The sequence below is a fragment of the Bos grunniens genome, chromosome 8 (genome assembly GCF_055505025.1).
Source record: "Bos grunniens cultivar Pamir isolate PY7600 chromosome 8, Bosgru_T2T1.0, whole genome shotgun sequence".
NCBI lineage: Eukaryota > Metazoa > Chordata > Mammalia > Artiodactyla > Bovidae > Bos > Bos grunniens.
In genome coordinates this window covers 60,246,679-60,269,505 of record NC_141172.1, presented here as the reverse complement: position 1 = coordinate 60,269,505, position 22,827 = coordinate 60,246,679, and the positions used below count along the sequence as shown (strand labels likewise).

The following is a 22,827-nucleotide window of genomic DNA, read 5'->3' as shown; positions in this document are numbered from 1 at the left end:
CACCTAATTGTATATGACTTTTTATGTGATCTGCTTACAGGGCTGGAACATTTTAGGACTTGACTATATGATACCTGTAGCAATGCTAGTTTTCCTTATGAATTACTAAATTAGCATCCTGGTTATATACGGTAGCCTTGTGAGCTTTGATCCACCTTTGAGTATGGATAAACAGATTTTTGAGCCTGACAGATAAAGGGCAAGAACCTGAACCCTATGAGATCCCTGATAATTACACCCTACTTTGAGGACATTTAAGGAGACACACAGCTGGCCTTCTACTGAAGTCACCCAGTCCTTGTCCATGTCATATCTTTTGAAAAGCTACAAAAGGAACTGACACCCATGCAATGCTGGGGTCCCCTCTATGGCAAAGCCTGCCAATAGATGAATAAGTCTAAACCCTTTATCCTGCCTGCCTCAGCGGGATCCCAGCCTGCCTCCCCATGTTATGTTTCATCACTCCTGTACATACACTCTGAATTCCAAACTGGACATCTTTGCTCATGCTGTCTATCTCCAGCTAGAATAATCTTTTTCCATCTACTTCTCGGTGCCACTTGCCAAACCCCATCTTTGACTCGGTACTCAGGTCAGGTGCCCTCCCTTACATAACCACTTCTATCATTGCTGTTCCATCCCCGAAGTCCCACAGCTCATTTCCTGTCCACTCACATTTCCACCTTATGTTAGAATCCTGCTCTAAGTGAGGTCTCCAAGAATTCCAGAAATAAAAGTCATCTCTCTGCTCAGAAAATTCTTCTCTTATAGGAAAAAATCTTCCTGGGAAATCAGACTTATTCCAGCTTTCATTTATTTATCCAGTCATTTGACAAGTATTTACTGAGTGCCTCTGTGTGCCAGGCAATGGGATACAAGGGTGAATAAGACTGATGCAGCGTCTGGTCTAGTGGGGAAGAGAGATGCCAAGGAACAATGAATAAATTACAGCTGGAATAAGTGCCACATAGGAGAAATATCACTCTGTACTGTGAGAGTGCAGATGAGGGTTTTCCAGGAAAGTTACATTTATGTTAAAACCTGAAGATAAGTAGGAGTCATCCAGGAGAAGAGATCTCCTTGAGAAGAGTATGAGTGGTATAATCTCCATGGCCAGTGTCACTGAGCTGTGACAGCCCAATGTTCTCAGTCCCTGATCCACGAGCCTGTGTTCAGATCTAGCTAGGAAACAATTCACAAACACTTGCCTTTTAACTCCCTGTCCCCTAGCTCCAGACAGACCACTCCCTTCACACTGTCCTCACAGTTGCCAAAGTATGATTTGTTTTTGTTTAAATTTTTTCAGTTAAAATCACATTGCCATTAGCCAGTTGATTTTCGTTTCATGTTAACTTTTCCTAGTTTCATTCTCGAAGACTGACATTAACTTCATGCTTTAGGGGTTCTTATTGTCAAACTCATCTACCAGCTGCAAGACACACAAACTCTCTGTTTTATTCAGTACTGTATAGCAGCCAGCGCTATGATACCTCAATATACAGTTGGCCCTCTGTATCTAAAAGTTCTGTATCCCCAGATGTGGAGGGCAGACTATACTGTTTTATAGATGATACTGTCCATCTTACACAAGGAACTTGAGCATTCTTGGGTTTTGGTACCTTTGGGGAGGGCAGAGGTCCTGAAACTAATCTCCCATGAAGACTGAGGGACCACTGTAGATTCACTGGATTGATGGATGGGTTTTATCTTCCCTCTTACATCTATGCTAAGAGCACAGTACTTGTCTAGTTCACATCTGGGCTCCTCCAGCACTCAGCATAATGTCCTACATAGGGTAGGTAATAAATCAGTAAGTTATTTGAAAATAAGTCATTTAGCCTTTCCTTAAACTTTTCCATGGCTGGGAAAAACTCCCTGCCTTTTCAGGCATTGGTTCCACAGTTGAACTGCTCCAACTGTTGAAGTTCTTCCCACTCTTGGGCTAACACCTGCCTCCCCACTGGTCCTGGTTTTGCCCTCTGGGTCCAAGAAGAACAAATCCTCTGCCCAACAGCAGCCCTTCTTATGCTGGAGACAGGGACCGGGTTCCCTGTAGTCACACACAGGACACGTCTCCAGTGCAAAATCAAGTGCTCCACAACTCTTTGAAGTACTCCCAACACATGGCAAATGAGGACACATCCCTCACAGGTTTGTAGGGTGCTCTGAACTCCAACAGAGGCTACTGTGCAAGCAGATCCTCTCTCCAGGTCAGGAACCCAGACCAGAACTCACCATGAAAACAATAATTAATGTTTACTTCATAACTGATTATGGTTTACTGGTTAATCCACACAACACCCCTGGCATATGTCAGGGTTTCTAGTCTATAAATGGTTGAGATGCAGAGGATGATTGAGTCCTGGGGTCTCAGTGACTCAAGAACCAATATCCAGGCTGATCCACCTGCAAACACTGCTGGTCTCTCTCCCTGTTCAAGAGAATCACTTGGCTCCAGTCTCATTTTACAATTTGCTGATCTGTGAAATGATTCAAGTTCTAGGATAAGGGGTAAAGGCAGGAAGAGCATACAGAAGATAGACATCATTACTCTGTGCCCAGCTTTACATTAGGCTCTGTGAAATTAAATATGTCAAAAATATTTCCAAATACAACACCTTACATATAACAGCCCCCAAACTGTACATATAGGTTTGATATTAATGAGAATAAGAGAACTGTTAGCTAAGGCTTAAACATCTATCTGTTACACATAGATTTTACTATAGTCAGATATACTCTGAATCCTCTTAGAACTGATATACTTGGGTCACAGAGTCTAGTAAAATAATTAAACATATTGATTTCATTGTACTGTAAATGCACAAGACATTTTCAGTGACTCTTTTCATCAAATAAAAAATCCTTTTCAAAACATTTTATAATTTGAATAAATGCTTTCCTTAAATTGGATTTTCAAATACGAGGTTTCCTCCAAGCAGTGATTCTTAAGCTTTGGGGAGGTGCTGAGTCTTTCAAGAAGCTGGTAACCACTAGATAGGTTCTCCCAGAAGAATGCACAGATTTATATATGCACAAGACACTGTAAAAAATTCAGGGTTGGTGAACTCAAGGTGAAGATCAGAAAAGAAGTTAGCCCTGACTGAGGCTTTGCAGCTGTTGGAAGGGCTTTGATTTCTACTCTGAGTCAGATGAGTAACCACTGGAGGATTCTGAACTTGCCTTTTAGCAGAGGCAGTCTGGCCTCCGTGAAGAGAATAGACTTGAAGGGGGCGAGGGCATAGACTTGAAGATCACTGCAGTCATCCAGATGAGAGAGGATGGTAGTTGGAACCAGGTAGTAGCCGTGGAAGAGTGAGAAGCAGTCAGATTCCGACAAGGTTTGAAGGTACAGCGCCAGGATTTTCTAACCACGTGGGATGCGGCGCATGAGTGAGAAAAGAGGAGTCAAAGACGACTCCAAGATTTTTGGCCTGAGCAACTTGAAGGCTGGAGTTGCCATTACCTGCGATGAGGAACTACTGAAGGCATGCAAGTATGCTGGAAGAAGGGGAAAGAGAAAGGGAATATTAGCAGCCAAATTTTGGACTTTAAACTTGAGATGCTTATTAAATATCCAAACAAAGATGCTGAGTAGACAGTTGATGTCTGGAGAGAGGTTGGACTGTAATAATATTCATCTGTAAAATTAGGATAATAATATAATAATGCCTACATAAGAATACTTTTTATTGGGAGGATTAAACAAGACAATGCATGTAAAGCTCTCAGGGTAGGATCTGGTGCACAATATGCCCTTGATACATTTTAATTATTGTTTTTGTTAAAACTTAAATACTTTCAGCACTTCTATCATTACTATAAAGTTATGATTGTGGTTGCTTTTAAGGTTGATAAGTCGTTATTAGCGACAGTTCTCAGGCATGATTTGCAAAGGAAAACAAGGTTTTCTGCAATGGCAGTGGTTTGGAATTGGTTTCTATCCCCCAGAGTTTAAAATCTGGAAGGCTTCTGCACACATTCAATAATCTTCACAGGTAGGTTATGTCACGTTTCTTAAATAATCAGTGTGTTGTTTCATCAACCCAGAGTTCACTTTGTTTTAAAGAGAATTTGATGTGAAGAAAACCAATGTCTCCCTGAAGCAGCAAGATTCCTAGGGGTATTCTCCATGAAGAAGCACACCTTCGCTGTCTCTTATTATTCAGTGATTTTTTGGCTGTTGAGAAGGTGAAAACAAGAGCTGACATGGCTTTATTACATACTTGTAGATCTTTGAAATAATGAGCTTCTAGCATCAAAACCTAAACAATATCTCCTTCTTTCTGCATCCCTTTGAATTTTGACTATAATTTCTTGACCCTGTAATTCCCTTCAACATCTATGACAGGCCTAACACTCAATAATTGTCTATTACTATTCCTCCTAGTCTCTAACTGTATCCAAAAGGATGAGGTGATGAAGCCATTCAAACAGTCCAAAAATGCTTCTGTAACAAATAGATGACTAAGGTCACGTACAGCCACAGGTCTTGCTTGATGGCTTTAGCAACAGCAGCGCAACAACACAGGCAAGGGTAGATGTCCCAGTGAGGGGAGAGAGAGAGCAAAGGACACGCAAGAGAGCTCCTTCCCCAAATCCTTGTTTTCTTTCGTGTGTAAATGAGACCATATAAACTGAGCTAAGGGATGCTAATAAGCAGGGCAATGCTCAATTAAATTTCATGAAACACCACCAGTTTCATTCCTTTTCCTTGATTCTTTTGCTAGTTTCTAACAATTGCTACAGTCACAGTGACTATGTTTCAAGCAGATCTCCAGCGGTGGCTCCACATGAGAAAATAACTCTCCTCCCTCTCTTCCCTGAGGAATCAGGAGATTACACCTCAAGGACTAGGGTCCTATAGAACAGCAGGACATGTGAGAGGCTGACAGGACCCCTCTACATCTGTGGTTGCCTACCAGCACCCTGCTCCAGCCTCTGTCTGCTGTGGGCCCCAGAACTTTAAGTGGAGGAAAACTAAAAGATTTGAGAACTGATAAGCCTAACTGACGCTAGTCAAAGAAATCTATGGCAAAAGCTGAATGAATTTGGACCTTGCCCGTGTTTTTCTATTTCTAAAGAGATTTCTGGAAGTGGGGAGAGGTTTTATTAATTTTTAGAGTAAATTTTAGTTTTACATTTTCCAGCCAGGCTAAGGGGGGAAAGGACTGAGTTTTGACCATATTCAGGCATGATGGTAACAGAGGAAAAGGCTATCTAGCAAGAGGTGTTTATACTTCAATCTCTTTGGTCTTAAAATGAAGAACTCAAGCCCACCAGAAAAAATGCAGGTGTTTTTTGGGTCCTTGGGCAGCATGACCATAAAATTTACCATCCAAACCAGGACACTTTTTAGAGTGAAACAAGGCAATATAAATAAATAATGCCAGCAGTATAACAAGCATAAACTGTGACTAGCCAGGCAAACCAGACAGACATCAGCTTCATCACTTACCACCAAATGAGTCCCTAGTCTGCCAAAATTGCTTCATCACTTAAGACACTTGACCCAAAAGATGGTTCCATAATTAACACAGAGACTAAATGTCCTCTCCTCCCTACTGGGTAAATAGCTCCTAGTGTTTATACTTCAATGGGGGCTTTATGTGGGGCTTCCCAGGTGGCACTAGTAGTAAAGAACCTGCCTGCCAATGCAGGAGACTTAAGAGATGTGGGTTTGATCCCTGGGTCAGGAAGATGCCCTGGAGGAAATGGCAACCCACTTCAGTATTCTTGCCTGGAGAATCCCATGGACAGAGGTGCCTGGCAAGCTACAGTCCATAGGGCTGCAAAGAGTCAGACATGACTGAAGCGATTTAGCACCAGCAGCAGTGTTTTATGAACACATGAACAGCTATCTTTCTTTTCCTCCTTTCTCTTATCCAACCATCTCTCTAGCCGTTTTAATTGCAGAGCCCTTTTCCAAGTTCTTGCCACCATCTTAGCCCTACAGTCTTGATCCAGAAAGTTCATCCAGAGGCCTGAAAGTTACATAACCCATCTCCTGAATCCAGTTAGTGGGAATGAGCTGAATTTTAAAACTCTGTAAGAAAGACAATAGGATTGAGAATTAGTCTTCTCTGGCCCTGCAAAGCAGGACAGGAGTCCTAAGGCAATTTCCTGGGTCCCATCAGATAGGTAGCCCTTCCCAATACTAGCACAGAGCTCCTCCGGGGCATGGAATATGGACAATCCAACTCTGTATCACAGTGGCCAGTGCCCAGTACAGGGGCTGGTGCAGAGGGTTCTCAGTACATGCTTTGGAACCAGAAGTCTGCTCCCTCACAAGCCCCAGCTCTGGGCTCTTCTATACCCATGGTTTGCCTCCCCATGTCTGTGCAGTAAGAGGGAACCCTGCACATGATCCCACATCTGCTGGTCAGACTGGGCTTCAGCTGTCAACCCCCAGGGACCGGCTAGCGTTCTGCTCCTCTCAAGTACTGCGCTGAGTCAAACAGAGCCTCCCAGAGTCCAGGTGGGCACAGGCTGGGTCTGTTGGGTTCCATTCGGTTCACGAACGCTCCACAAAGCCCATTACCTCCCCAGCCCCAGACTGGATGCTGGAGATACATGGCGAGAGTTGTATATGACCTTGAAAGGTTATGGATGCAGCAGGGCACAGGGGTAAACAGCAAGGACCCTACAGCCCAACTACCTGGGTCTGTATCCCAGCTCTACAATCACCACCCGATTCTCCTTGGGTGACTGTTTAACCCCTCTGTACCTGAGTTTTCCATTTAGAAAATGGAATAAGAGAGGCTGCCTCAGAGGGATGGTGTGACAACTATTAATAGTGTAATTCTGATTACGATCATTGTGATTTGGAATCACAGAGTAAACAGTCAGTGAATTTAACTATTACTATTTCTGTGTTTTGGCTCCTCTTCCTGGAGGTCCATTTCCTTTCATTCTTTCTGCATCTGGCTGGTCCCCTCAGGAGGGGCTTTACTTTGCTCCTGGCTCAACTGAATCCTCAGAGCCAAAAACGGAACTTTGCCACACCAACACTTGTCTTGTGCTTTGTCCAGTAGGATACAAACCCAAACACCCTCAAGAATTAAGAGATTATGCATCCATCTTTCTGAACCCAAGTGAATCATCACACAGGCATTTTTCTAAGAAGATGAGGAAACTCTTGGTCAACACAAAGGAAGGACAAGACTTGAAGGAGTTATCCTGGGCCGGTTGACTTCCTGAGCACACCTTGTGCCTACGTGCTTCCAGTTCCTTCAGGAACAAAGGTGGGAGTTTCCACACACCTCTCAGAGACTCTGACACCAGTGTACTAGACCTAGTAAGAGTTGGTTATGAAGTATTTATTCAGTTAGGCATATATATATATATACTTTTCTTTATGCTTCTCAAGGAAAGGAATCTTTCATTTAATTATCAAAGGCACTACCACCCATTTAAGACTTCAGAAGAAACTGGATGTTTTTCACTTGGCTAAGGCAAGTTTCTATGACTTGATGGTTCACAGCCTCAAACTCAAAAAAAAAAAAAAAATCTCAATTCATCCACTTAACAGTTCCATTCAAAAACACTTCTGGAGAAGGGAATGGCAACCCACTCCAGTATTCTTGACTGGAGAATCCCATGGATAGAGGAGCCTGGTGGGCTACAGTTCATGAGGTCTCAAAAACACTGCACTGCTGTCAGGTCTCCCCTAGCTAAGCTCCAGGTGGTACTCTTTGCATCATTTCCAACACTCATATTTGGGATAATTTCAGTGCAAAAAATTTAATCAAACTATTGGCTAAAAAACCATAAAAACTTGTCCCAAATGTGATCATTTTATTATGAAATGAAAACTAACACTGCTCTGCCACCCACCCCCACTCTAATCCTTGGAAATGCTTCCTTCTGACAGACCTGAGTTAGATCCTTAAGACACAATGGTGAGCCATTGTGCCTCAGATGTCTCCACTTCTGGGTTGATTTAAAGCAAATCTGTACACTGGCTTGGCTCCCTTTTGCCAAAGGCCTGGAACAGATGGCTGATTGCCACATGCTCCTAATACACACTTACCTGCTTCCTTCCACTGATGTCTGCAGTCTTCACACTTCACAGAATCCCAGAGCATCAATCCTGGAAGGGACTCTAGAGACCAGCCAATCCAAGCCCTCATTTTACAAACAGGGACACTGGAGCCTACACAAAGGAAGACACTTGCTCAAGATCACACAGCTCATGAATGAAAGAGTTGAGACTAGAACTGCTGAACAGGAGATCCATCTTCCTGGGGTGTCATCCTTCTTCCAACCGGTTCTCATACTCTCTGCCCTAGTTGGCTTTCCTACACTTGACACAAAATCCACACCCTCTTGAGGTGTGCCAGCAGCCTGTGAGGCTCACCCATAGTGCACTAACCTAGCTCAGCTGGCCCGGGGCTCTTTCCCTGCAGAGGAATGGGCGTCATGTGACTTGGAAATACACACTGTGTAGGGATGCATGTGACGTTCGTGTGTATCAGTCCTTGCATGTCTTCCAAGTCCATCAGGTTGAGAAGGAAACAGAGCCTATGAGTCATTTATAATGTCTCAGACTTCTAAGTCTTTTCTAGGCTTACAATTCCAGGTTATCCAACAATAAAAGCTTTGATACCATTCCTCAAAATCAACTTATTTGACAACAAGCATTTACCTAGGAGACACTTACTGAACAGTTCCCATCTGCTAGGTACTATGAGATTTAAAATGAGTAAGACATGATGGCTATCCTTTTTAAGGGACGGAGAAGAGCACATACACAATGGCAAGACATTGTGCTCAGTGCTTTGACACTCTCACAGGGGTAGGAACAGGCCATGCAGACACACAGCTAAGCCAGCACAGGACAGTTAGTAGAGGTTTGTCTTAATTTTAAATTTTATTTGTTTTTAATTTAGTTCTTCCAATTTTACTATAATTGACATAAAACATTATATATGCTTCAAACAGTTTACTAATTTGACTTGCATACGTCATGAACTTATCACAATAAATTTAGTGAACATTCACCATCTCATGTAGATACAAAATCAAAGAAATAGAACAGAACATTTTTTTCATTGTGATGACAATTCTTAGGATTTACTCTCTTAACAGTTTTCATATATAACATATAGTAGTGTTATATTTCTCATGTTGTATATCACATCCCTAGAACTTATTTATCTTATAATTGGAAGTTTGTACTTTTTGAATGCTTTCATTCAATTACCCCACCGCCACACCCCATCTCTGGTAACCACAAATCCTGTCTCCTTTCCTATGAGTTTGTTTTTGAAGTATAGTTGACCTACGAGATTATATAAATTCCTGTTACACAAAATAGTGATTCAATATTTCTGTACATTTCAGAATGATCACTGTAATATGTGATCTGTACGCCAAAAGATATTATATAACTACCAACTATATTCTCCACACTGTACACTTTATACGTGTGACACATTTATTTCACAAGAATTCTGTATCTCTTAATCTCCCTTACCTATTTCTCTTCTCTCCCAAACCCCCTCCTCTTCAACAATCAACAATTTGTTCTCAGTGTCTAGGATCCTGTTTCTGTTTTATTTTGTTTGTTCATTTGCTCGTTTGTTTTAAATTTTACTTATAAGTAAAACTATATGGTATTTGTCTTTTTTTTCTTTCTGATTTCACTTTGCTTATTTAACTTATATGCAGAGTACATCATGAGAAACGCTGGGCTGGAAGAAGCACAAGCTGGAATCAAGATTGCCGGGAGAAATATCAATAACCTCAGAGATGCAGATGACACCACCCTTATGGCAGAAAGTGAAGAGGAACTCAAAAGCCTCTTGATGAAAGTGAAAGAGGAGAGTGAAAAAGTTGGCTTAAAGCTCAACATTCAGAAAACGAAGATCATGGCATCTGGTCCCATCACTTCATGGGAAATAGATGGGAAAACAGTGGAAACAGTGTCAGACTTTATTTTGGGGGGCTCCAAAATCACTGCAGGTGGTGACTGCAGCCATGAAATTAAAAGACGCTTACACCTTGGAAGAAAAGTTATGACCAACCTAGATAGCATATTGAAAAGCAGAGACATTACTTTGCCAACAAAGGTCCGTCTAGTCAAGGCTATGGTTTTTCCAGTAGTCATGTATGGATGTGAGAGTTGGACTGTGAAGAAAGCTGAGAGCCGAAGAATTGATGCTTTTGAACTGTGGTGTTGGAGAAGACTCCTGAGTGTCCCTTGGACTGCAAGGAGATCCAACCAGTCCATCCTGAAGGAGATCAGCCCTGGGTGTTCTTTGGAAGGAATGATGCTAAAGCTGAAACTCCAGTACTTTGGCCACCTCATGCGAAGAGTTGACTCATTGGAAAAGACTCTGATGCTGGGAGGGATTGGGGGCAGGAGAAGAAGGGGACAACAGAGGATGAGATGGCTGGATGGCATCACCGACTCAATGGACATGAGTTTGAGTGAACTCTGGGAGTTGGTGATGGACAGGGACTGAGATTCATGGGGTTGCAAAGAGTCGGACACGACTGAGCGACTGAACTGAACTGAATGCCTCTAGGCCCATCCATGTTGCTGGAAATATTAAGATTTCATTCTTTTTAGGGCTGAGTAATATTCCATTGTATATTTATACCACTTCTTCTTTATCCATTCATCTATCAAGGGGCACTTAGGATACTTCTGTATCTCAGCTGTTATAAATAATGTAATGAACATGGTAGTGTATAAGTGTATATATCTTTCCTAATTAGTGTTTTCATGCTTTTCACCCAGAAGTGAAATCACTGGATTGTATGGTAGTTCCATGTTTAATTTTCTGAGGACTCTCCATACTATTTTCCACAGTGGCTGTGCCAATTTTTTGTCCCCACCGACAGTGCACATGGGTTTCTCTTCTCCACACCCTTACCAATACTTGTTATTTGTTGTCTTTTTGATAATAGCCATTCTTACAGGTGTGAGGTGATAGCTCATCTTGATTTTCATTTCCCTGATGATTAGTGATGTTGAGCATCTTTTCATGTACCTGTTGATCATCAGTATGTCTTTTTTGGAAAAATGTGTATTCAGATTGTCTGCCCATTTTTGAATTAGGTTTTTTTGGGTGGAAGGGATGTTGTATTGTATGAGTTCTTTGAACGTTTTCTATATGAACCCCTTATCAGCTATACTGTTTGCAAATATCTTCTTCCATTCAGTACATGACCTTTTTGTTTGTTGGTAATTTCCTTCACTGTGCAAAAGCTTTTTAGTTTGACATAGTCCCACTTGTTCGGAGAAGGCAATGGCACCCCACTCCAGTACTCTTGCCTGGAAAATCCCATGGACAGAGGAGCCTGGTAGGCTGCAGTCCATGGGGTCGCTAAGAGTCGGACACGACTGATCGACTTCACTTTCACTTTTCACTTTCATGCATTGGAGAAGGAAATGGCAACCCACTCCAGTGTTCTTGCCTGGAGAGTCCCAGGGACGGGGAAGCCTGGTGGGCTGCCGTCTATGGGATCACACAGAGTTGGACACGGCTGAAGTGACTTAGCAGCAGCAGCAGTCCCACTTGTTTATTTTTGTTTTTATTTCCTTCACCTGAGAGGACATGTCCAAAAAATATTAACGCAGATCAATGTCAAAGAGTTGACCACCTGTGTTTTCTTCTGGAAGTTTTATGGTTCCAGAGCTTACATTTAGGTTTTTGTTGTCTTTGTTCAGTTTCCAAGTTGTGTCCAAGTCTTTGCAACCCCACAGACTGCAGTATGCCAGGCTTCCCTGTCCTTCACAATTTCTTGGAGTTTGCTCAAACTAAAGGCAAAGGAGAAAAGGAAATATATACCCATCTGAATGCAGCGTTCCAAAGAATAGCAAGGAGAGATAAGAAAGCCTTCCTCAGAGATCAATGCAAAGAAAAAGAGGAAACTAATAGAATGGGAAAGACTGGAGATATCTTTAAGAAAATTAGAGATACCAAGGGAACATTTCATGCAAAGATGGGCACAATAAAGGATAGAAACAGTATGGACCTAACAGAAGTAGAAGATATTAAGAAGAGGTGACAAGAATACACAGAACTATATGAAAAAGATCTTAATGACCCAGATAACTATAACGGTGTGATCACTCACCTAGAGCCAGACATCTTGGAGTGAAAGCTCAAGTGGGCCTTCAGAAGCATCACTACAAACAAAGTTAGTGGAGGTGATGGAATTTCAGCTGAGCTATTTCAAATCCTAAAAGATGATGCTGTGAAAGTGCTGCACTCAATATGCCAGCAAATTTGGAAAACTCAGCAGTGGCCACGGGACTGGAAAAGATCAGTTTTCATTCCAATCTCAAAGAAGGGCAATGCCAAAGAATATTCAAACTACCACATAATTGCACTCATTTTACACACTAGGAAAGTAATGCTCAAAAGTTTCCATGCTAGGCTTCAATAGTACGTGAACTGAGAACTTCCAGATGTTCAAGCTGGATTTAGAAAAGGCAGAGGAACCAGAGATCAAATTGCCAACATCCATTGGATCACAGAAAAGCAAGAGAATTCCAGAAAAATATCTACTTCTGCTTCATTGACTATGCTAAAGCCTTTGACTGTGTGGATCACAACAAACTGTGGAAAATTCTTAAAGAAATGGGAATACTAGACCACCTTATGTGCCTCCTGTGAAACCTGAAACCTGTCAAGAAGCAACAGAATGAGACATGAAACAACAGACTGATTCCAAATTGGGAAAGGAGTACGTTAAGGCTGTATGTTGTCATCCCACTTATTTAACTTATATGCAGAGTACACCATGTGAAATGCCAGGCTGGATGAAGCACAAGCTGGAATCAGATTGCTGGGAGAAATATCAATAATCTCAGATATGCAGATGACATCACCGTTATAGCAGAAAGCAAAGAAGAACTAAAGAGCCTCTTGATGAAGGTGAAGGAGGAGAATGAAAAAGCTGGCTTAAAACTCAACATTCAAAAACAAAGATCATGCCATCCAGTCCCAACACTTCATGGCAAATAGATGAGAAAACAATGGGAACAGTGACAAACTTTATTTTCTTGGGCTTCAAAATCACTGCAGATGGTGACTGCAGCCATGGAATTAAGACACTTGCTCCTCAGAAGAACAGCTATGACAAACTTAGTGTATTAAAAAAACAAAGACATTACTTTGTCAACAAAGGTCCGCATAGTCAAAACTGTGGTTTTTCCAGTAGTCGTGTATGGATGTGAGAGTTGGACCACAGAAGTCTCTGAGAGCCACAGAATTGATGCTTTTGAACTGTGATGTTGGAGAAGACTCTTGAGAGTCCCTTGGACATAAGAAGATCAGGACAGTCAATCCTAAAGGAAATCAATCTTGAATATTCATTGGAAGGACTGATGCTAAAGCTGAAACTCCAATACTTTGGCCACCTGATGTGAAGAACTGATTCACTGGAAAAGACCCTGATGCTGGTAAAGATTGAAGGCAGGAGAAGGGGACAACAGAGGATGAGATGGTTGGATAGCATCACCAACTCAATGGACATGAGTTTGAGCAAGCTCCAGGAGATGGCGAAGGACAGGGAAGCCTGGGGTGCTGCAGTCCATGGGGTTGCAAAGAGTCAGACATGACTGAGTGACTAAACAACTCACAGATTAAGGCCTGGCCTTTATTGACACTTCCTTCACTCACAATTTGTACAAACAACATATAGCTATTCAAATTTGATATGCTAGAGCGAAATATATTCCTACCTTTAGGAAGCTTTATGTTTTCTGAGATGAGAAAATATGCTTGTGGGTATCTACTTGTTCGCTTTGATCAGGCAGGTGTGTCATCTGCAAAATGCCGGGGACAGGGTGTGGAGAATTCATACTGGTAGCCTCGTCCTTTTTTTCCTGCGGAAGTTAAAAGTAAGGAGCTCATTTCCAGCTTTTGCAAAGGTCTCCTGACATGGGATGAAGGCAAGTCTAACAAAGGTGGATGTGCTGTCACTGAATCAGTAAAAGATTCTTTTTTCCTTCTAGTGCTTTCTTTCACTTGATAAATATTAATTAAGCACTTATTATACAACAGGTTCTACATTTTTACTAATAGGCAAGAAACTATATCCATCTGTGTATAGGCACATTTCTACAACATATACTATGTGTGTTTTGTGTGATGGGGGTGAGGTGGGAGTAGTGGCAAAAGCAATCATCTAACCTCTGCCAAGGAGATGGCTGGTAATTATTATGTGCTCTAAATAATGTCAATGCAAACTAAACCCTGGAGCATATTTTACTTCTCCTGCTGCTAAATAATAAGAACTTATAGCACGAGGAAGAAAACCTTTTCTGAAAACAAACAAAATTTCCCATCCCTTGTTTGTAATTCCCAGAGATCTGGAAATCTGATACCTATGCTCTTGGCCAGAGAGTGCTTTTTTGTCCTTAGGAAAAAAAAAAGGTGGGGAGGGTCACTGAGAGAAGTTGAGAACTCTGAATTTAAGGTAATAATTATAATGATCAAAACATGTTGAGGGTCCACAAAGATTATTATAAGAATGTTTCTCAGGGTAATATTTATAGGGAAAATATCAAAGTAATCTAAATGCTCAAAAGTAGAGGTTAATTACATAAATTATGGTACATTCATATAGAGAATCGGAGAAGGCAATGGCAACCCACTCCAGTGTTCTTGCATGGAGAATCCCAGGGATGGCGGAGCCTGGTGGGCTGCCGCCTACGGGGTCGCAGAGTCAGACACGACTGAAGCAACTTAGCAGAAGCAGCAGCAGCATATAAAGAATACCACAGAGACATCATTAATGATATTTAGAAGAATAAAGATGTAGGAAGACAGTCAATATAGCTTAAATGGAAAATGCAAGTGAAAACAGTATATATCATGTTATCCATTTTGGTAAAAAATAGATATATAAATAAGTGCACACACACACACACAAAATATATATATATATATATATATTTTTTTTTTTTTGAGAGCACAGACTCCTACCCCAGCCCCAGCTGGCTCTGCCTCTAACTAGCTTCCCTCTGGACCTCAGTTTTCTCATCTGAAGGGGCTGTAGGTTCAATATGTGAAAACTACACATCCCCTATAAATTAGAAACCACAAAGTTCCTGTGATTATATGCTGGAATTATTCCCCAATCATGAGTCATCTCTCATCTCTGACTTTGCAAATACAAATTCCTCCCCAGTGATAGAAATTAAAATGGTTAATTATTTTATGGGTAGTCTGTACACAATGAATGCTTGTGTGCAGCACCATCTGGGAAGTTGAGGCAAAGGAAATAGCTCTTAAAACCCTCCTGGGATTGAAATGAAAAACAAGTCAGGTTGTGACATCAACTACCATTTGATCAGACTAAATAATACAAATATCAATATTAAATTATGTGTGCATACTTTTTATTTTTGCCTTCCGTGGCAAAGCACAGGGAATTCTTTGCTTTTAGCCTTTCGTGTAAGATTATAAAGGAAGAACAGGAAAGACAGACACAGAATTTCAGCATTTTAGAACTGCAAGTGACTTTAAAGATTTGACCCAAGTCCCTCATCATTTCAATGAGGAACAAAATGAGGGGTCCAAGATGTGAAACAGCTAATTCCAGTATTAACTTCCTGAAGCATGGTCTCTCAATTTACCTCACCTATGTCAACCATAATTGGACAATACCACCACTTACATACCAAACAAACAAGCGAAAAAATAAAAACCATGAAAAGAAAAGACAAATAGCCAAACCTCTTTTACTGTTTCCTCCATTACAACTAGAGGAACCATGCAAGGGGAAGGATGAACATTTCTGAGACAGGAATAGTTCACCTTCTAGCCTGCATCCAGAACCAGTTCCTCACCCCAAGACACAGCTGTGCCATACTGCCACCCACTACTTTCCTGTCTCTCTACAAGAAGGCAGGCACCAGACCTTTGGAAGGGAATTGTTATGAGAGTAACACTGTCCTTTAACAAATCAGCCACGAATTACCATATCATCAGATAAACATTGGATGAATAAAATGCAAATGCTAACAATCTATTCTTTTTCATCAAGAAGCATGATTTTCTATTAATTTCTCCCCTCTTTGGTTCCCTATGAATCCAGGGAAGTTACTCAAGAGCATCTTAGCAAAGTAAAAAAAGGGTAGTTTCATATGAGAACTGTTTATCTAAATTCAGTCAGCATTAGAGACCCAAGTTACTGGAATCACTTAAGAACTCACCCCTTTCCAATCTGTTTTGCCTCACTATTCAGATGGATGTGGGATGCTACATTTTTCCTACCATGGAAAACACACACATTGGCCATTCTGATATCTCACCACATCTGATAATATTTTGATGTCCATACCCTCCAGACCAGAATGCCCTAGGTGATACAATTAGAATTCAAATGCACAGACTGTTAGAAGTGAAAGGGACTCTCAAGAGAATTGAATCATATCTCCTCTGTTTATAACTGAAGAAACACAGCTGCAGTGGAACAGAGACTTGTCCCTCCTCACATGGCTAGGAGAAGGCAATGGCACCCCACTCCAGTACTCTTGCCTGGAAAATCCCATGGACAGAGGAGCCTGGTAGGCTGCAGTCCATGGGGTCGCTAAGAGTCGGACATGGCTGAGCAACTTCACTTTCACTTTTCACTTTCATCCATTGGAGAAGGACATGGCAACCCACTCCACTATTCTTGCCTGGAGAATCCCAGGGACAGGGGAGCCTGGTGGGCTTCCGTCTATGGGGTCGCACAGAGTCGGACACAACTGAAGCGACTTAGCAGCAGCAGCAGCAGCACATGGCTAGATAACGGTAGTGCCAGATCTGAAGGCTATGTCTCCAGTTTTCTGGTTCAAGCTCTTTCCACAGCCCCTGCTACTTTCCAACATCACTGCAGGCTTTCTAAACACTCTCAAAGGGTGAGGTGGAGCTCTTCCTTGGGAGTCAGCCCCTCCTATCTCAGAGCTGCCTCTGCTCCTCCATTGCATGAATTATAGATGCAAGAAGTTACTAAAGCCTGAATAGGCAGATGAATTCCCTTTCTTGACCCATTCTGTCAATCAGGAAGGTGGTCAGCAACACTTAGAGTTATCAATTCCTCCTATAGTTAAATTCTTGTTCTAATTCATCTAAAATCCAGTCACTATGCAATGTGCATAGCACACTGAAGAAGGAGCATTCTGGTTTTGAAATATGTGACCAGTTCAGTCATCTGGTTCGTGTCTAAGAATTACATATATGGCTGGTTGGCGTGCATAATTTGGGGCAGCAGCCTTCTAACAACTATTTGATGATTCTTCGACAGGAAATCTGGTTGCATTAAATTCCTTTTTTCTGGCTCCAGAGATGCCCATCTAAGCAGCCGCTAATGGCTAATAAGACTAACAGAGGAACAACAGAGTTCACAGGAAAGAGAATTCAACTTGACATTATAATTATTTGCATTAGAACCTTGCCTCTGCCCATCACCAGCAAACCAACTTTAATACTGGTGGTTTCTAAGCCTCTCCCGTAAATCTGTAAGATATTGAACCGATATAAACTTGATTCATATATAAGTTATTATTGGTCCAATACTATACTTTGATAGTATTGTCAAAGTATAGTATTGGAGCAATACTATAATTTGATGATCGGTTAACTCCAGAAATGAGAAGACAACAATAATATGGAAAATGTTAAACACTCTGTGTCTGGGATCCTACTAGTCTGCTGCTGCTGCTACTGCTAAGTCACTTCAGTCGTGTCCGACTCTGTGCGACCCCATAGACGGCAGCCCACCAGGCCCCACCGTCCCTGGGATTGGGATTCTCTAGGCAAGAACACTGGAGTGGGTTGCCATTTCCTTCTCCAATGCATGAAAGTGAAAAGTGAAAGTGAAGTTGCTCAGTCGTGTCCGACTCTTAGCGACCCCATGGACTGCAGCCTACCAGGCTCCTCTGTCCATGGGATTTTCCAGGCAAGAGTACTGGAGTGGGGTGCCATTGCCTTCTCCCAGTCTAACTAGGTATAAAACCCTGCTCAGCAACTTATCAGTTGTGTAATCTTGAGCAAGTTTCATCATCTTTATCTTTTATCATGAAAAAGTTCAAAAATACTCAAAATAGAAGACCAGGACTAACTAAAGTGATACACTATCACCAGCTTAAGTAATTTTCAGTATTTTGCTAATATCCTTTCATCTCTCTTTCCCAACACTTCCCCCGTTCCGAGGTATTTTAAAACATATTTGGGCAAGCTGTTGTTTTAAAGATCTCTGTGCTTCAGTTTTCTCATCTAGGAAATGAAGATTATAACATCGAATTCATGGGGTAGCAGTGTACTGAGTATTCCGTAAGCGTTAACTATTATTATTTATGATGGTACCTATGCACACCTCCCCCTCTGACGGGCTCCCTTCAGCTAAGCGCACCCGGTTCAGGACAGAGGTTGGTAAACAAAAGGCCTGGAAGAACACGAGTCTTGCGTCGCTAAGACTGCGAGCACCCTCTTCAGGCCGCCTTCCTTCAGAACAGTTTAATTTAAGGAGGAAGTTTGTCCTTCGCAGGCTCTCGTCGTCACGCGTGAAAATGAGGGGCGGGAACAGGAAATGGGGTTGGGCCGAATTCCGGGCGCCGGGAGGCTGCGGAGAAGATCCGAGAGGGTGGCAGCTGGAAGCCGTTAGCGAGAGCTGGGATGTTCCGGATCGAGGGCCTTGCGCCGAAGCTGGACCCGGAGGAGATGAAACGGAAGATGCGTGAGGATGTGATCTCCTCCATACGGAACTTCCTCATCTATGTGGCCCTGTTGCGAGTCAGTAAGTACTCTCCCAGGCTGTGGCCGCGAGACTCGCAGGGAGCTCGCCGCCACCTGCCCACCCAGCTGTGGTCCCACCGGTCTTGTGGGGGCCTTGGAGCAAGAGCTAAGCAGTTGCGAGGAGCAAGAGTTATGCACGTTGAGGGCGACCGGCGCAGGAGGGCAAGGCTTAGGATTGGCGGGTCAGGGTGGGGGTACCGAGTGCACGCGGAGATCCGGACCACGAGGTTAATCACTCAGCCCCTGCTTAAGGACGATTGAGTTGAAAGAGCCTCTAAGGTTTGCGGGTGCTATCCCTGGGGTCGGGAAGATCCCCTGGAGAAGGAAATGGGAACCCACTCCAGTATTCTTGCCTGGGAAATCGCATGGACAGAGAGCTAAAGTATATGGGGTCGCAAAGAGTCGGATGCGACTTGGCAACTAAACAAAACTAACTTTATCCCCAGGAGCAACCCCCTCGTTTTGCAAACAGAAAAACTGGTATCTAGAGTGGAGCAATAGTTGGCTCAAGGTCATTCAGCGATTCAGTGAATGATCTTGACCTAGAATCCAGAGTTCTTAACTGACTGCCAAGTTTCCTTCCATTAGTGCTAACCTTTGAAATCCAGAAGATTTTGTTCCTTTTATTTGTAAGGAGGGTGAAATAGGTAGTTACTTTTTTTTTTTTTTTTTAAGAAGAAGAAAGGATCGATAGGGTTAATGGTAATGCCTGAGTGTTTATTTGATTTTTACGTTTGGTAGAAACTATTTGCATTGCCTGATCTTGGCCTAAGCCTCTGTATATCCTCTTTGCAGATGAACTCCATTTTCAGAGGGGACTTTCACCAAGTAGTAGAATTATAGGCATACAGTACTGGAGCTAGATACAGTTTTATAGATCAGTGCTCTAGTTTTACTGATAGGAATCTCAGAAGTGAATTGCCCCTGTTGCTAGATTTCCAGTTCAGTATACCTTTTCACTGTTCCTTGTTCTATATTGTTGATAGGTCTGGATAGAGGCAGAGGTGATTCAGATAAATGGCGGCCATACCACGGTCATCTTGTGTAAGGCTCATTTTGGGCCTAAGGCCAGAGTTCTTGAGGTCGGGTCTCTCTTACTCTGTCCTTCACTGTCTGTGGTGTTACTCTGCTTCCCCAGGAGAGGGAGCCCTTGGAAAACGGAAACTACCAAGTCATCTTGCTCCTTCAACAGCTTGCAACTCTCGACTAAGTTCCTCCTCTTACCTTTTTTTTTGGTTGACTTAGTTGCCAGTGAAACATTTGCTGCTTTTCAATGACCTTTGTATTTGAGACGAATCAGTTTAAAAACAAAACAGAATACTGATCCTTACCACTTTTTAAATTCAGATATAATTTGCATGTTATTCACTTAACCCATTTCAAGTATACAGTTCATTGGTTCTTTGTATAGTCAAGAGTTGTGCAGCCATCACCACAATCTATTTTAAAACATTTTCCTTCCTTCTGAAAGAAACACCATGCCCATTAGTTGTCATTCTCCCATTTTTCCCCTTCCCTAGCCCCTGGCAACCACTAAGGGACTTTTGTCTTTAGAGGTTTCCCTATCCCAGATATTTTTTATAAATGGAACTGTACAGTATGTGACCATTTCTGGCATAATGTTTTCAAGGTTTGTCCATATTGTAGCATGTATCAGTATTTCCTTTTTATTGCCAAATAACATTCCGTTGTATGGATATACCACAGTTTATCCATTCTTTTGATGACTGTTACTTTTTTTTCTGATAAGAATTAGGTTTTTTTTAAGTATTTAATGTATTAAATACATTAATAATATTGTGTAATCATCACCACCATCTCCAGAACACTTTTTCTTTCGTAAAACTGAACTCTATAGCTGTTAAACAGTAATTCCCCATTCCCTGCTCCTCCGAGCTGCTGGCAGCACCCCCCTATCTCTTTTTTCAAGAACCACTATACTGTATTCCATAGCAGCAATACCATTTTTACACTCTCAGCAACAGGGTACAAGAGTACCATTTTTCCACATCCTTGCCAAGTTTTTTGACAATTGCCATCCTCATGGGTGTGAAATAGTTTTAATGAATATCTCACTGTAGTTTTGTTTTGCATTTCTCTAATGATTAATGATGCTGAGCCTCTTTTCCCATGCTTATTTTGGCCACAGCACTGTTACACAAGACAATAATATCACTTCTTTAGATCCCTGTGACAGCACTTCCTTGTTTGCTAGACATTTTTATTTACACCACCCTACTCATAATAACTGAAATAGGACTGTATCAGATGTGAATTGAAGCACACAAAAAATATATGACTAATCAGTGGGGGAACAAAAATATGTGTCTAGCTTTCTGGATCCCTACTTCAGTGTTTTCCCCCACTCTCTGCCTTTCAAATGCATTTTTTTTAAGTGAGAAATGCCATTTTGTTTCTTCCAGAGTTTTGTTCCTTTGACAGTTACATGACAAAGTAAAAACTTGTCATTGGAAGGAGGATTAGATTTCTTCTTTATGTCCTAAGAGGAGAACATGAAGAAAAGATTTTATATAGTGTATGAGTGAACTTTATAATACTTGTAGCTGCACGACAGTGGGATGGGCTCCCTTGAAAGACAGCAATTCGCTTTTGCTGGGTGTCAGGCCAAGGCTTAGCCATCATTTGTTTGAAAAATGTGTTGAACCATAAAGTTTATTTCCCAGTCCTGTAATTCCATAATGTAACTTGTGATGATCTGGATCTGAAAACAAATTCTGGGTTTATTTTCCTTTCAGCTCCTTTTATCTTAAAGAAATTGGACAGCATATGAAGAGTTTGGACAGCATATGAAGAGTGGGTGTCACGTGTGAATGCATGGCATGAAGAACCTGGTTACAGTTTCTTCTATCTGCAAATGAATAGGCCCAGAAAGATGTAAGAGACTCTTCGACTGAATGAACATAAAAATTCTACTTGTTAAGAACAACTTTGGCGCTGGTAACTGACCTTATAGCTAAAACTCTTTGGCGAGTATGAAGAGACGTTTTACAGTCATGGTATTCCCTTATACCTGTGATATCAGCCTCAATGAATGTTGGTATAATTGTACATCATGATGTCAAACTCCATTTTCTAGCAAGTATGAATTATAAGGGAATTATGTCTGCACTGGCCCTGTCTTGTGAGTCATTTCTGTGTACTTTTTTACTTCTGTTTGGAGTATATTTGTTGAAGAATTCCTCTCCATTAGTTATGTTTTATAGAAGCCAGCACACAAACATGTCATTTAAGCATGGGACTATTAGTCTATATTTTTAATAAGAAAAATAGGGCTTTTATTTTTCTTAACCCACATTTTTGCTGCAAACGAACAATCACTGGTGAGACTACTGTAACATTGAGACTATTACAAACCACATTGAGTTCCTCCTGTTTGGGACTGGAGAATTTGCTAACAACATGCTTCTATTCTTAAGCAGTCTTTATGAAAGGCAGTTTTACTGCTTGAGGCTGAGAATATGTAATACCACCAAAGGGGAAAATGCTGTATTTTTAAAGTCAGGCAGTTCTCCAGGTTTGTTGGGAGAAGGAGAGAGTCCTTAACTTTCCTCCCAGACACCATGACATTTACCTCTTTTTCAAGAATTACATTGAGTTTACCTTCCTGTCTGTAAATAACGATTATGTTGTTACTTTATTTTTCTGTTTTAGACGTTGCCTGCTGACTTCTCCATGTGAGGATTATGTCTCTTCCCTGTCCTTACCTCTGTCTCTCATTTCTGCTTCCTTTCTATGTACTTATTAGTGTGATTTTCATTAGATTGATTTCATTAGGACTCCAAACACTGTTTGTTGTTGCCTTTTCCTGCATATCCTTTTGATTTTCCTAGGCTTAGTTTTCTGAACTTATCACACTAAATCAGCTAAACTTTTCACCATGTATTTAAATTGCTTGGTGTTCAGTGTCATGAGGGGGTGCTGTTATGTCTTTAGTCTTTCCTGGAAAAAGGGCTTATTTGCGGCAAACTGAGTGTGGCTTATGGGACACCTGCTCTAAAGTACAGGGCAGAATCTGGCAAAGTGTGAAACAGCCTCCAACATTACAGAACTGTCTTATTAT

At 41.6% G+C, this 22,827-nt stretch overlaps 2 protein-coding genes across 4 annotated transcripts in view; one reads left to right on the top strand and one right to left on the bottom strand.

Annotated features, from left to right (window-relative positions):
- FRMPD1 (FERM and PDZ domain containing 1) overlaps positions 1 to 8,171 on the bottom strand; it is a 160,078-nt gene extending 151,907 nt beyond the window's left edge. For 2 of the 3 annotated variants that reach the window (XM_086415937.1, XM_086415940.1), the window contains exon 1: positions 8,033 to 8,171. The gene's annotated coding sequence lies outside the window, so the exon portion shown is untranslated. The remainder of the gene's footprint in view (positions 1 to 8,032) is intronic. The other variant, XM_086415938.1, reaches the window with a different exon arrangement.
- Positions 8,172 to 18,560: 10,389 nt separating this feature from the next.
- On the top strand, positions 18,561 to 21,875 carry TOMM5 (translocase of outer mitochondrial membrane 5). Its single transcript, XM_086415936.1, has 2 exons — positions 18,561 to 18,747; positions 21,503 to 21,875. Exons 1-2 carry the CDS (start codon positions 18,627 to 18,629, stop codon positions 21,535 to 21,537), a joined length of 156 nt encoding a protein of 51 aa, XP_086272062.1. The 5' UTR covers positions 18,561 to 18,626; the 3' UTR covers positions 21,538 to 21,875.
- Positions 21,876 to 22,827: the final 952 nt, after the last annotated feature.